This window comes from Pogona vitticeps, chromosome 11 (assembly GCF_051106095.1).
Source record: "Pogona vitticeps strain Pit_001003342236 chromosome 11, PviZW2.1, whole genome shotgun sequence".
NCBI classification, from domain to species: domain Eukaryota; kingdom Metazoa; phylum Chordata; class Lepidosauria; order Squamata; family Agamidae; genus Pogona; species Pogona vitticeps.
Genome location: NC_135793.1, coordinates 25,991,455 through 26,006,214, shown reverse-complemented (window position 1 = coordinate 26,006,214; position 14,760 = coordinate 25,991,455). Strand labels below are relative to the sequence as shown.

At 54.3% G+C, this 14,760-nt stretch overlaps 2 protein-coding genes across 3 annotated transcripts in view; both read right to left on the bottom strand.

The window, feature by feature from the left end:
* Window positions 1–14,753, bottom strand: part of CLCN5 (chloride voltage-gated channel 5) — a 27,572-nt gene extending 12,819 nt beyond the window's left edge. The window contains exons 1-2 of one of the 2 annotated variants that reach the window (XM_072981413.2): window positions 14,606–14,753; window positions 912–1,065 (exon numbers count right to left, since the gene is read on the bottom strand). In XM_072981413.2, the coding sequence (XP_072837514.1) occupies window positions 912–1,047 (136 nt within the window). In that variant the 5' untranslated portion in view covers window positions 1,048–1,065; window positions 14,606–14,753. Of the gene's footprint in view, window positions 1–338; window positions 469–911; window positions 1,066–14,605 lie in introns of those variants that run through there. The other variant, XM_072981412.2, reaches the window with a different exon arrangement.
* The window catches only part of CCNB3 (cyclin B3), a 54,113-nt gene extending 39,353 nt beyond the window's left edge, over window positions 1–14,760 (bottom strand). The window contains exon 1 of the mRNA XM_078380614.1: window positions 14,744–14,760. The gene's annotated coding sequence lies outside the window, so the exon portion shown is untranslated. The remainder of the gene's footprint in view (window positions 1–14,743) is intronic.

Sequence of the window (14,760 nt, the reverse complement as noted above, 5' to 3'; positions counted from 1 at the left end):
TGGTTTGTGGGTCCCTAGGAGTTTAAAGAGGCTGCCGCCTTCCGGGACACACAGGAACCAAAGAAGCTGCCTGAATGGGGGGGGGGGGGGATCCTCTTGCTCAGCCTTGTCTTGGCCAGTGTAACCCAAGTCTGTGCCTTCCAAATGAGTTGGGCTACAGCTCCTGCCCTCTCACGCCCAGCAGCCGTCCCTCCGTCCGTCCGGGGATTAGGGCAGTTGCAACCCGATCCACTGGGAGGACATCAGGTCCCTCCTAACTGCACAGCCTGGGAGAGTCAGTTGCCTTTCTTTGTACCTGACAGCCAGCCGTTCCCCCCTTACGGCTTGTCTGTACTCACCTGCCAGCCCTTCAGAACACGATCCTAACGGCAGCATCGCACCTCCTTGGTCCGCTGCTGCCAAAACACACCCCAAAGAGAGGAATGGGGCACCTCGGAAGAGCAAGGGCGTCCCGTGCCACCGAGAAGCGCCTTCCCTGGAGGAGGGAGGAGTTGGAGCCGGGGGAACAGCCCCAGAGAAAAATGCACAACTGCCTGGGGACACCACGTGCATGGACGATGCCTTGTTCAGCTGGACGTCTGGCTGTGAGCCACAAGCTCGTGTGTCCCACAAAACGAAGGGCTGCCACTCACTGGGAGACCACACACAACGTGCAAAAAAAAGGGGCTCCCGATTCCGTCTCTCTTCTGCTATCCCAGCCGTCTGTGAACATGGCTTCATTTCATTCCAAAGCAGCCTCCAAAGGGCTGGACGACCCCCCCCCCCCCCCGGGCACAGCCCTCAGCAGAAAATTTGAAGAGATGGGATTATTTCTGTAGCACCAGAAGCCCCAGCTGAGTGAGAGAGCTCTTCTACCTTGAAGCCTTCAAAAGGAGGAAGCCAAGCAGACCCCTACACCCCTGGAGAGTTACCTTCCTCAATCTCTCGGTCCAAGGGAGGAACGTCATCCGCCATGGAGAAGTCCAGCGTCCCCCCGGCGACCTCCACCATGTCCTCATCGCTGGTGCTGCTCTGGAAACTCCCACGGCGGAAGCCCTTATTGTCCATCGCCAAGCCACCAGGGACCTGCAAAAGGGGGGGGGAGATGCACAGGCATTACTCTCGACATAAAGGGGGAGCCACCAACATGGCAATCCCTCCCCGGCCCGGGTGGGGTTCCCCAAGCTAGTCTTGGGCTGCAGATGGACTGGGTCCCCAATTAACACGGAAGCCGGATGCCTGTGAGACGAGCCTAGAATATCACAAAGCACAGAGGTGGGGCCCCTGCCTCTGTTTGGCACCAGGAGAAGACCGTGTGGGTCTGTTGTGAAGCCACACAGAACGTCTAACCTGAAGGCTCCCTGACTCCCCCTGGACCGACTCTGGCAACCCTGAAGGCAAAATAAAAAAAGAAAGACGATAAAACCATTGGGGGCACCTCAAAGACTATCTGCCACATTTTTATGTGAGCTTTCGTGGGGCAAGTCCACTTCCTCAAAGATAAGATATGCCAGCAGAGACTCACACGGCTACCTCTCCTAAAACCCCAAAGCAGGCTTTCAATGGCCTTGCAAAAGGAAGGATTCAGGCCCTTTCCCTCTCTGCCTCACCCTGCCGTATCTCAGCTTCTCCTTCCCTCAGTTCAATGCTTTGAATCGACTTTCCAGTGCAAAATATAGATAATAAAGTCTCCAAGCTTTCAAATATAGCAATTTAACTTAAGCATGTGCAAAAGCATGTAACTTTTCAGAAAACCACTTGGATCAGCCAGTGTAAACAGACATGCAGGAAACAAAACCGTTTCCCCCAAGTCTCCTAAAAAAAAAACTCAGGAAGAAAGATTTCCAACGTATAGGATGCAACACGACTCCGATGGGAACAGGCTGGAGCTCGCCAGCCGGGCTGCATGGCTGAAGACCAACTTCTTCAGAGGTCAGAAGGTCAAATCCTACTGAAGGTGGCATTAACCATCATCTGGGGATGCTTAGGGCAACCGGCAAGGTACAGAAGAGACAAGGAGGAGGCTCTGAAGCAGACAGAGAGAAGTTCAAGTGAGGACACGGGGCCAGGGCCCGGGATCCTAGCCAGAGCTTCCTCCGGGGTGGCCACCCCACGGCATGTGCCACCAAGAAGCCTTATGAGTTGGGCAGCAAGAACAAGGGAGAGAACCAAGAGGCCAAACGGAGTGGAAGGAGGGAAGGGGCTGGAGGTGGGGAGAGAGAGGTGGGGAGAGAATGGGAAACAAGGGACCCTTTGTTCAACAGGCAGCACTCCTGCAAAACCAGCCTAGCAAGCTTCCTGGTGTGACAGGTCAGCTCGCTGGTTTCTCCCCCTCCCCCTCCCCTTCTGTCTCCCACATATCACAATATATATTTTTTTAAAGCCCTGTTAAGGTGCCCCCCGGCTCAAGATGCCATGGGCCCCATGCAGGGGACGGAGCAGTTCACAGCGACTATGGGAGGTGCACCAGGGAGCCCCTGGCCACAGGGCCAGCAAGAGATGGTGCAGGAAGCGGGACAAAAGGGATGTCTTCGCTTCCTGGGGGGGGGCGCCTCCTGCTCTGCATCAGCCCACCACCACCACCACCACCACCCGAGACCCTCCGCTCCCCAAACACAAAGGCAGAGGAAACCTGCAGATGGGCCGACAAAGTCACCAAGCGGACAACAGGTATGAAGCCACACAGGCTCACCCAAGTGGTCAAGCGGAGAAGCACAACGGCAGGCAGAGGCTGGGCTTAGGGGACTTGCACAGAAGCCCCCAAAAAAGGAACATTCTTTTTTGTCTGATTCATCCTTAAAAACCTATTTCCCACGTTGCTCTACAAACACACGGTCAGTCTGGCTTAAATCCTGATGCCTCATGTTCTGCAAAGGAGGATTGTGCACGCGCACAAATGAAAGCCATGCACAATTCAGGCCAGGAAACCGTCCAAAGCTGCCGTAGAGGATCAAACCAGTACAAGCCAGCCTCCTCTTACCATCCTGGCAAGCATTTGGCCTCACCTGCGGATCAACCGGGCTACCAGCTTTCCGAGAACCCAGGAGGCCATTTATGGGGTGGGGGTAGGGGGAAGGCAGGGGGAATCTTCTTGAAGCTGGTGTGCCGGCAGCAGTTTCGCACTCCTGGCCCTCCTGCAGAAGCCAAGGCCTGTTCTTTCACAGCCTCCGTCCCACGGAGTCTCCACCTTTCGAAGGGTAGGAGAGTCGGGCCGGCGGTCAGGCGTCTGAGAGCTCGCCGGGATTAAAAAGCCATCAGCCTGGCTTGCTCTCGCTTGGTGACATGGTAGCAAATGTGTTTCGAAAGGTTACTCTGAATGTTCCACAAACACTTGCCGCAAGAATAACGTTTTACGATAGCACCACAATCTCACCCGACAGTAAACAGCTATTAAAGAGAAGCAACGCAAAACAACGGGGTTGTTGTGTCAACAACTCCTTCAGGCTTGGCCAGACGCCCGAGGAGGAGGAGGAGGAACAGAAGCCCAAGCAGCAGCAGCAGCAAAATGCCTGCAAAACCCTCAGGTGCCTTTTGGGTGGGGACCTCGAGGGCTGCCGTGGGCAGGCAGGCAGATCTGCCAGCCAAATAACTCCGTCCAGCGCGGTCACTGAGGAGGGTCTGCCCCTCAGAGCCTGGAAAAGTTACTCTTTCCCCACCAGAGCACCCAGAATTTCCCCAGCCAACGCAGTCAAGGTCACGCTGGCAGTGGTGGTGGTGGTGGGGATTCTGGAAGCCATAGTCGGAAAAAAAAAATAACTTTCCCAAGATTATCAAAACCCACAAAGTGCCGGCTGTGGCTGGAGTTTGAACCAGGGTCTCCTGGAGCCACGTCCAACACAGGACCATGTTGCGACAGATAATTTAAAAAAAATGTGGGGGCTGCTCTAGCTCTCGATGGAAGACTCTGGAGACTCTTTGCACCCTTTCCTGCAGCGTTAGAAGATTAGAACAGCCACTGCTGGACTGGCAAAAGCATCCAAGGACCAGCTGTGCCAAATCCATTCGGGGATGCCGTGCAGTAAAGTGGGCTCTGCCTGTGAATCATCCCTTCCTTACATCCTCCAGGCAGGCAGGGCAGGAAACGGCTTTGCAACCCACTCACGAGAAGAGCCAAACTTAGATGCATACAGAGAACACAGAAGAGCAGAGTGGGTGCCCAACGTTAACACCATGCAGAGCCAGTTAACATCTTTTGCGAGGATCCCTGAGGGGTTAAAAGGTGGCCTAAAGGTGGCAGGAGCCTTTGAGCTCTCCAAGAATCCCCATCAAGCCATGAGGGCAGAGAAAGGAGGGCGCAGGAGAAGGCAGGAAACTTCTCCAAATCCTCACGCTCGTCTGGCCAGACCCGGACCACGCAGAAGGGCACTGACCTGGCTGAATCCTATTGGCCACTTCCCTGCCAGAGAGACAAAAAACCTGGAGACGCTTCACTTCTCGGAGAGGCGGATTCTTCCATGGGCTGAGCCTCTGGTCCAACCAGCCCCCCAGCCATGCTGCTGGTGGATCCACCCAGCGGCTTTCCCTTTGCAGCCGGCAGGCGTCGCTCTTCTCCTCTGGACGGAAGACGGGCCGCTCGGTGCTCCCAAACCGCCAGCTCCCTGAGCTGCCAAGGCAGGACACTCCTTTCCAGGGGGTGGGGTGTTTCGCACAGGCTTCTCCCTCGACGCATGACTCGGCAGCTGAACATCCGAACAGCTGCCCCTGAAAACTGAGACCTTGCTTACAAGGTGATGTCACACAGCTTGACTCTTTGACCTGCACTTCTGAGTCTGAAATGACTCTCACGAAGCATCACCTGCCATTCTGGTCATTGAGTGGGGATGACCACGGATGCCTGGCAGGGCCCTGATTGGGAGGGGGGGATGGGAATGGGAATGAACCCCTAGAGATGCAGCTGGGGCCACCCTCGCCAAGGCTTCCCCCTTCCTCCCCAGGTGAGCAACACAGGTTGGACCATCCCACCTGTTTAAAGGGCAGCATCCAAAAGGGGCAGGGGAGGTGAGCCCCGCCACTCCTCCCCCAACCGAGGCCTGGGTCCCTCTTTCCCCGCCCCACAAGTCAACAACTTCCAGTTTGACCCACACTGTCACTTCAGTGCCACACAGAACCGCTAAAGCTGTGCCAGCCTTGCTTCCACACGGCCAAGCGCGGCAGGCCCAGCTCCCTCTCCCTCCGCCGGGTGGACGTCAGCCCCCCCCCCCCAGAAACACCACAGCCTCTGCTACCCCCTGAGCTCACAGCTCTGCAGCCACAACAGCTGGCAGGGCTGCTTCCCGATCCCCAGGAAGGAGACCCTTCCGGCGTCTCTGCTCACTGGAGAAAACAAGCAGGGAGGAGGCAGCGAAAGAAGAGGACAGGAGCCCAAGGCCCGGAGAGAGGAAGGAAGAGGACACCCAGCACAGACTCTCTCTCTCTCTCTCTCTCTCTTCCAGGTCAAGGAGGAGTTGGCCGAGAGAGAGAGAGAGGCAGGCCTCGTTCTCCCTGCTGACGGTAGCTGCTCTGTTTAAAAAGCCACCCCGTTTGGCCCAATGAAGGGAGATGCTTCCCCTCGTGTCAGATGCCTGGGGATGAAAACAGCAAAGCTGGGATAAACAGCTTCAGGCATGCGTGTTACCTGTATTAGCTCAACTTGCCAAGAAGGGGAGCTTTCAAATTCTCCAAACCTATTCTTTAGGAAAACACGGCTACATAAACCAAACAAAAAACCTGGGGAGTTTAGACAACCCCTCCATGTTATGCCTGATGGAGTTGAGGAGCCCTCAGAAGCCTCCCTTACAATTAACTCCTTAGTGACTCAATAAAGGCCTGACTCGAGCTGAACATTGTTTCTAAAGATGGGGTCGCACTGATCTTAACCGTAATCTTAGAACTGCAGAATAGGAAGGGACGCGATGGGTCACCAAGACCAGCCCCTGTACAAGATTTCACTTGCTGCTTTTCGTCCACTGCAGCCTAGAAAGGCAAGGTGGGGCTTAAATCTAGTTTTAATATAGAGCACAGGCATCGGCCTGTTCCCCTCTCCAGCTTGATCCCTTCCTCACAGGCCAGATTATTTTCTTCGGCTTGCTTTCCCCTCCCGTCCTCCTCCTTGACCATCCAAGAACTGGGCACGAAGGAAGGACACGTTGTTCCTTTTGCAATTCTTGTGCAAAGGCAGGCTTACAGCCGAACTAATCCTTCTTGGTGGGAGCCTTTGTTCAGAGGAACTGCAAGCCACCGCACGGATCCTGAAGTTTTTGGCAGCAGCTGGGGTGGATCCCTGAGAGGAACTTCTCTGCTTGGACGTTCCTCTCCCGGTCCTTTTCGGAGACCCTTCTCACACCGGACGGACCAGCTGACTGCTTATCGATGCTGCCAAAGGCTTCTGAGGCCTGCAGAACCACACCAGACTTTTCTCAGTTTTGGTCCAGGGATGAAGAGCGAACACAAATCCAGAGAGCTTTGTTATTAACTACACAATGCCTTTTTCCCTGAGGAAAGATCACTCTGAGCAGGAAGCCCTCTATGGATGACTTGGAAACTAGAAAAACGGGTATTTCTGAATCCACACTGTTGAGGTGCCATCTTAAAGACGGGCACACGGTGGCAGGGAACAGTTTCACAACACTATCAACCTAATTACAGAACAAACCAGCTTGTTTTTTCTCCTCCCCATCCACTTATGCTTCACATACAGTACTTTTTTTTTTAAGTGAAAGATGCAGACAAGACAAAACCGCCATGGAGCGATCTGACCAGACAACTTCCCTGACACGTGAGGGAAAAACGGGTCTGTCTCCTAGGATCAGGCATTCCCAGGACGGTGCGGCCGCTGGTACCAATGAGTGGGATTCTTAATTATCTGTACCTTAAAAGTAAGGAGCCTGTGCGGGCAGCGACTGACCGGGAAAAGGCAACCTCAGTGTCCAGGGGAACACACAGGCTGAGTGCGTAACTGCTGAGCAGAAGACCAATCCCACCCCAGAAATGACGAGAAAGGAGCACAGAATTAAACCTGAACTTGAGATCAGCATGGCAAGCTACCTGCACGAAGCACCGGAAGGAAAATGGCCTCAAGACAGCTCATATTATTATGCTTTTCACTCCAGACCGGAAAGTGGGTTGGCTGATTTCTGCAGTAACCTATTCATTCATTCATTCATTCATTTCATTCATTCATTTATTTTTTAAACTTCTAGATAGCCCATCTCACTGTTGGCCACTTTGGGCAGTGTATAACAATAAAAAATAACTATATGATATACACGACATAAAAAAACAAACAATACTGTAAAGCTAAAATTAATCAGATAAAACTCAGGCTATGCATTTGGCTAGTCACGAATGTGCATTGCTCAAACGGTTCCCTTTTCTCTCAGGATAAGATTTGGAACCACCGCATACTGTTTCAACGCCCAAAACGAAAACTGTGAAGAACTAAAGAGGAAGTGGAGAAGGGTCACAAGGCAGCCTCTGCAAGGGGGGCCCTTCCCCTCCGCCCCTGGAACAGCGGGGAAGCAGTCCTGGACTCATGGGGGCTTGTTTCACTTCCTTCGTATTTATGTGAAGATTCTCAGTCCTCCAGGTGAGGTTACCTGGAAGTTGAGTCACGGCAACTGGACTTCTTCCTTATTAAGCTGAAAGGTTTCCCTGCTCCTCCTGGCAACTGCTTCAGCCCGAAGAGAGTTGGTAGGAGACCCCTGAGAGATCCCCCGCCTTGGTTTCACTTCCCCCTGGTCTGAACAGGCTCCTCAGTGAAATGTTTCAACGTAATCAGGAAGAAGTCCTGTTGCCATGACTCAACTTCCAAATAACCCTTCGTATGAGTTGCCCTCCTGTCAGTTCAAGATGGAAGGACCAGCCTGGGCTTGTCCTCCCGTGACAAACAAGGAAGTGAGATGGAGACACGTATGTTTTATTTGTCAGAGAGGTGCTGCTCATTTGTGCAAAAGGCAGTCTCGTGCTGCTAAACATCAGAAAGCGCAGCACTGGGCCTCTGCTTGGAAGAAGGGGCACGCATGCAACACAGCCCCAGGTGGCCTGTTCCTATCCTTCCAATCCCTCCGCCTGTCTTCTGTGCCTCGCTTCGCACGTATGTGTGTGACAGAGTGCAAACACACAGGCTGAACTAGAGCAATCTCTTTTGACTCCCTGTCTGTGTTCAGGAGCAAAAGAATACACCAAGGACAAAACTTTAGGAAGTGACGAGTGCAACAGGTGTGCAGAAATGTCTGGACAGAGACTGTGAGAGAGGCAGGATGTTTTCCAACACTTAAACAGCCCCGATTTCTGCACACTCAGGTCTGCAGAAGGGCTAATTACTCGACCTCCCATGAGAAAGAAAAGTGGGCTGATTTTCCAGGAAGCCACCGAGAGAGTGAAGCAGAATGATTGCATCAGCACAAAAGCAAATGGGCACGGAGGCTGCTTTTCCTCTGAAATGATCTGCTATCTTCCTGACGAAGGCTCGGGGGAGGCGGGAGGGCGACATCCCAGGTCGCCCCAAGTTCCTTCCTCTGCGCTGAGGAAGGCCAAAGCCCAGCGGAAGCACCAGAGCCATCAGGGACCCTGCTTGAGAGGAGACGTCTCAGCGCCTCCTCCTTTACTAAAACATTTCTCAACTGCCCTTTATGCTCACAGGGAGCAAGCCGGGCAACGCATCAAGGTGCACTGTGGCTGCAGCCGAGCCATCGGCCAGACAGAATAGTCACAGAATATTCAGAGGAGATCCCAAGAAAGTGAGATGCTCAGCAGGCCCTTTCCAAAGGTCTTAAGGCTTTGGACACAGAGTTGATTCAAATTAAATGGACTGCTGCCAGTAGAGGATTAAATGGACAAATACAGATGGCAAAAAAGTCTCTCACAATCAAGTGCAGAAAAGGTACCCAGAAAAAATTTAACTGAGTAAGCCATGGAAAATAAACACCTCCAAATTCAGATGGGGAGGAGCTTCAGATGACCAGGGGTTAACAAATGTTCATGTGCCTTGCCTGGACATCCGGGTGGCAATTCTCGGAAAGGAGAGAACACAGCTGGCTGTCTCTTGGGTCTGATCTGGTGAGGCCATTCTCACATGCCCGCTTCAGAGTGAGGTGGATGGCTGTGAGGCTGTCTTGTGTGCCAGAGCCAGGATCCCTTCCGAGTGCCCAAAGAGGGTGCTGGCCATGGCTTCTGTTCCCAGCTGGTGCTTCAGAAGCCATCTGCAAACATAACAAGCTCTCTTCCGGGTGAGAAGAAAGGGCTAACGAACCAGGCCAGCCTCCCGCCTCTAGCCATGGCTGGCCAGGTGCTTCTGCAAAGCTTGCAGGCAGAGTATGAAGGCAGGATCGCTTCCGGGGCCCCACCTCTGGGTCCCCAAGATCCCTGAACACAGAGACAGAGCTCTCACAGGTGACACCTGGCTAGAGGAACAGGGGAGCCCTGGAGCCGGATTGAACCAAAGGCCCTCTGAGTCCAGTGCCCTCTTTCTCACCCTGGTGGCCTGCCTGCCAAAGGCTTCCAGGATGCCCACCTGCAGGACACAGGGGCTCCTGATCCCTGTAGCAAATGGTCTTCGGAGGCCCCTGCAGGTGGCCTCTCACTATTGGAAACGGCTGGTGGGCCTGATCTTTCTTTTTTTGTAAATTAAGCCCCCCACCCACCCACCCGAGGTAGCAGCCACCCCAACATTCTGTGGCAGTGAATTCCAAAAGACAGTGGGGTAACAGAAGCTCTTCACACCACAGGTGTTAACTACTTTTCCTATTGCCAAGAAGTCAGTGTCATCTCCCATACAGAGTCTTCTGAAAGTCCAGCCAGAGTTAAGAATAAAAACAGGACCAACCTTAAAGACTAACCAGATTTACCGGGCATAAGCTTCCACTTCTTCAGATGCCTGTGGGTTGCAGCCCACAACAGGCTGTGCCTGTTACTAGAGTTTAGAGGCACCAGAAGCCTCCGAAGTGCAGCAGGCCTGCAGCCCTATATGGCTGCCCCCAAGGGGAACAGACCGGCTTCCGCCACTCTTGGGGGTGTAGGGCGGCTCGTTTGCTTTTGAAGCCTTTCAGTGCAGGGAAGGGGAGGACTCGCCTGAGGATCTCTTGGGCTGGTGGTGGTGCCGGCTGTTCCAGGAAACCAAGAAATCCCAGCTGGGTGAGCTTAAGTTCTAAATACAGGTCCTGGAATCCCAGCCGGGCTCCTGACCTGGCCGAGGGAAGGCAGTAAACAAGATGCCAGTGAGCCCAGGCAGGTTTTTCCATCTTGGCTCCGAGAAGATCCCTCCGGGCAAAAGCCTTGCACCCTCTCCCGGTGCGGTACTATTTCCTTCCCCTCCAACTCCTAAGAACTTGGGGGAGTGGCCTTCCGCCCCCCCCCCCCCATTCTGAACAGGTTGTCCCTGGGCAGGAAGGGAGGCACCCAGGCTGACGGCTGCAAGAGAGGCGTTCAGCTCAGAGCCCAAGGAAGGGCACCCGGGTGAGGCTGGAATGAGGAGGCAGGGAAGAGCCTCAAACCCTGCAATCACAGAGAGAGAGAGAGAGAGAGAGAGAAGGAAAGAGAGAGAGGGAAGGAAGGAAGCAGAGCAGGCCAGGTCACAGTTCAAGCTACGGAGCTCCCGCGGCTGAAGCGCCATCAGAAGGCCAGCAAGCAGTCCCCTCTGCCGGCTTTCCCACAAGTGCGCTTTGCCTCTTTTCCACAGGAAAGTGAAAAGGAGGCTTTGCCAGGAAGGGGGACGACATGTTCGGGAGCTGCTTTCTCACAAGGAAGCGTTGTTCTTGCACGGTCTGTCAGAAGACACTGTGGCACAAGCCTGTGCAGTGTGTGGACCAGAGAGAGGGCTAGACAGAGACTCTTGAAACGTGGGTTCAAATCCCCATTCGGCCACGAAACTCAACAGGAGGTGGCCCTGGGACATGACAGTCCCTCCCTCCTGACTGACCTCACCGGGTAACCACAAGAAGGTGACATGCAGGAGAGGCGCGGGTGCATCTATGCTGCCATCAGGTCACAGAAGCAAAGGTGTGATCTAAGTAATAAACCAATAATAAGTCAACATTATACTCATCAACAAATAAAATAAGTATGGAATAAGTTCCAGAATGGCTTTTAATGGTGCTTCTCCAAAGCATCCATAACATTCTCCTCATGTGTGGCAGCTGTGATCGCACGAGGTCTTTGCCGAAGATCAGATCAGATCAAGTTCAATATGCTCATAGACCTTGCAGAAGAAAGAATGCAGGGTCTCCAAACACTTGACCATCACCAGGCGACAAACTGGCGTTGGAAGGAAAAGAGATCACACCCACCAGGTGCTCAAGCTTCTCTGAATTTCCAAACAGCTCCATAATAACATATTTACTGTTCTTTACTTAGATTTATAAAGCTAACACAGGAACTATGAGACACTCTGACTTTACTCTCTGCCAGCGGTAAACCTCAGCCGCTATACAAACAGCTCTTGGAGCCCATCAAAACATACCAGGAAAACGGGAAAGTCCGATAATCCAGGCAGTCTGAAGTGCCACATGCTTCTCAAGGGGACTGAGAAATACACCACTTGACAAAACCAAAACACATGCCACCAGAGCCATGGGAAACTACCACAACCTCAGTGGGCAGGCCTGGCCTTCTGCCCTTTGCGCTTCTGGGGCAGCTCCAGTAAAACAACTTCCCATGGGTGACTGGGAATCCAACTCCCACCCAGCCCCATCATTTGCCGAAGCAAACCACTGTGGACCTCGTGGCACAGCTGACTAATTCCAGACACCCACCCCGGCCCTAGCCTTGAACACCTTTTCCACTGACCTCTGCTCTACTGGTACGCTTATTGTGTTGATAAAACTAAAGGGAAACTAGCAAGCAAGCAAACAAACAAAAAGAGTCTGGGAAAGGGGATTTTGATCCCACTGATCAAAGGGTAGAAAACAGAAGCGGGGCCAAAGAGAGAGGGAGGGAGAAGCAAAGCCAGGGCCAAATGCTGTGGCATTCCCGCCGGACTTCTATTTTCTTCCCTTCAGTTTTGTCAGCCTGCTGACACTGACCACCATGGCTACCTCTTTGGGAGTCAGAATGGTCACAGAGGCAAAGAGCTGGTAATCTCAAAGCCAAGGAGTTGGTGGCAGGGTGAGCGAGGGTGGGGATTTCCAGCGGTGCCTCTTCCGGGTGGAGCATCGGTGCATGTAGCAACTGCATCGTCTAAGCTTCCATAAATTCCCATGAGAAGAAATGGGAAGCTGAAGGAGACGGGGGGGGGGGGGGGGGAGAACACACACGAAAAGTCCAAACCTTCTCCATGTTTGATTAGCGGCCCACACTTGACACACCCACAAAAGTTCACAAAAGTTCAGAAAAAAATTGGCAGCAGAGTTGAAAGGGTCACCTCCATGGGGAAGAGAAATGCTCCAAAAGACAGAGCTAGACTAGGCCCCATCGCATGTCACCACGACCGAGGGAGATCAACCGTTGGTGGATTCTCTTCCACCAGAACACTCTTTCACCTAAAGAGAGCACTGAAGGCCGGCCGGCCTAACGACAATTAAGGGCTGAGCCCTCATTTAATCACAACACCCACACATCCCGGAGCATAGTCTTCCACGGCAGTGGCTCTCCACTTCTAATACGCCACACCCCGCCTGCCACTCTGTCGGAAAAACCAGATACTGAGCACGAGAGAAACCACTCACTCACATCACGTCTCCCGAGGCCGGCAGGCGAGGAGACGTACAGGTCTTCTATTCCAATAAGTTGGGAAGGAGGCGTGAACAGGGGATTAGTGGAAACACAGCGTGTCCAGAGCTACGTGCGCATGCGAAAGGTCACAGAGGGATAATCCGTGGCCAGCAGGGTCCACAAGGGGAAGGCACTTCACACTTCCAAGGGGAAAGGGAATGGACAGCAGGCGAACGCTCTCTCGTTGTTCCAAAACGTGAGACTACGTCTGTGTCCGCACCACAGGGATATAGGATGAAAAGTCGGGTATAAAAAGAATAGCCGACACACACACCCCCAGCGAAAGATCACCTCTTATCCTGAGCATCTGCCCCCCCCTCCTTCCCGATCTTCTCGGGAGACCCTGACGGACCTCCCACCACCAAGAGGAGTCCTTTGCTCTTCCTAACCTGAAGAAAACCCACCGAATCAGTTGCTGAACAGGAAATCTCTACTCACTGGGTCGATGAGTCTACTCTGCTTGAAACTCTCTGTGGAAGGCATCTTCTTTTAGAGGGAAACTATTAACATTCATTTATTCTAAGCTACTTTTTGAGAATTTAAAATGTGGCCCTATTCCCCGTCCCCTTTCCAAATTCATCCCAGACTTAAACTGTTTGCAATGGTACTATTTTTGAGGTTCTTTCCCCCCCCCCCCACAAACACACACAGGATAAGTTGCTATTATGGAATACAACCCATAAAGAAATTCATGAAGAAATATGAACTTAAGTTTGCACCACTCCCAACGACAGCCAAGTCCCTGCCCTCGGAGTCCCGCTGGGCAGATGCCAGCTCTCAGCTGTTCTCCCCCCCCCCCATCTGCTGGTTTTTGTGACCCATCACAGATTTCCTTGGGGTTGGAGACCCTCCATCCCAGCCCCTTACGGGAGCAGAGGAGAGGGGGGGGTCAGGATATTTTCATCTCCTGGAAGTGGCCAAGAGCTGGTTGGGGTGCCTGGTGCTGCCGGAGTGTCTGGGAAACCCAAAGTGTGCCAACAGCCATGGGGCAACTGGGCACCAGCCCCACAACTGCCAGCCCCACCCTCAGCTCGTTGAGACGGACGTTCCCAGGACGGGAAGGCAGAGCCAGGAGGGCATCCAAAGAGAACAGGCACAGAGGTGGCACAGCACCTCCGCATTTCCTTAGCACCCTGGGCGGCGGGGGGGGGGGGGAGGCTCAGGCTTCAGGCAAAGAGGAAGGATGCATCAGTGGCTACAGGCAGCTGTGGGAGGGAGGGGGGCGGCGGGGGGGGTTGGAACTTGTCCAGAAGGCGCCCTTCACCCTTGGTCACGCTGCAGAATAGGGGATGGGGGTGGGCAAGGGAAGGCATTGCCCCTGCAGCAGTTCCCCCCCTCAGCAGGGTGTAGGGAGAGAGTATGTGAAGCATCTATGAGCCCCCCCCCCAGCCTCAGGCCCCCCACATGTTCCTGGACTACCACTCCCAGAAGCCTTCGCCACTCGCTCTGCTGGGCAGGAATTCTGGGGGTGGTAGTCCAAGAACATCTGGGGGGCCCTTTAATAGAGGGGTTCGGGGGAGGGGGGGTCGGGTCTGGGAGGGGAGGGACCCCTCGCACTCGCAAGGAAACGAGGGGAGGGAGGGCGAGCAAGCAAGCGGGGTTTCCCCGGAGCCTTGCAGCCCTCCGCGGGACTCGGGCAGGGAAGGGAAGGGCAGGCCGGGGGGGGGAGGAGAGGAGAGAGCAGGGGTCCCGGGGCCGGTGTGGGGTCTCTATGGGGCGGGCATAGGGGTGGGGGGGCGGGAGAGAGAAGGGCCGCCCTACTGGGCTGCTGCCTGAGGACTGCCCGTTCCTTTCGGGGGTGGGACTGAGACACCCACCCACACCCACACACACACCCCTGTGTGGGGCACGGGAGAGGCGGAAGGGGGACACGGGGAGACACACACACACACACACGCACCCACCCCTGGGCGGCTGACAGACCCGCGGGGCATTTCCTCACCTGTGGGGCGCCGGCGGGGCGGGGGGGGGGGGCCTGCCTTCTCCTCCTCAACGGCCGGGCAGCCACCTGCGAGTCGAGGGCGGCGCCATTCGGACGTCCGGGCAGCCCTGCGTCACGTGACCCACGCGAACGGCCGGACCCGCCGCCGCCGCCGC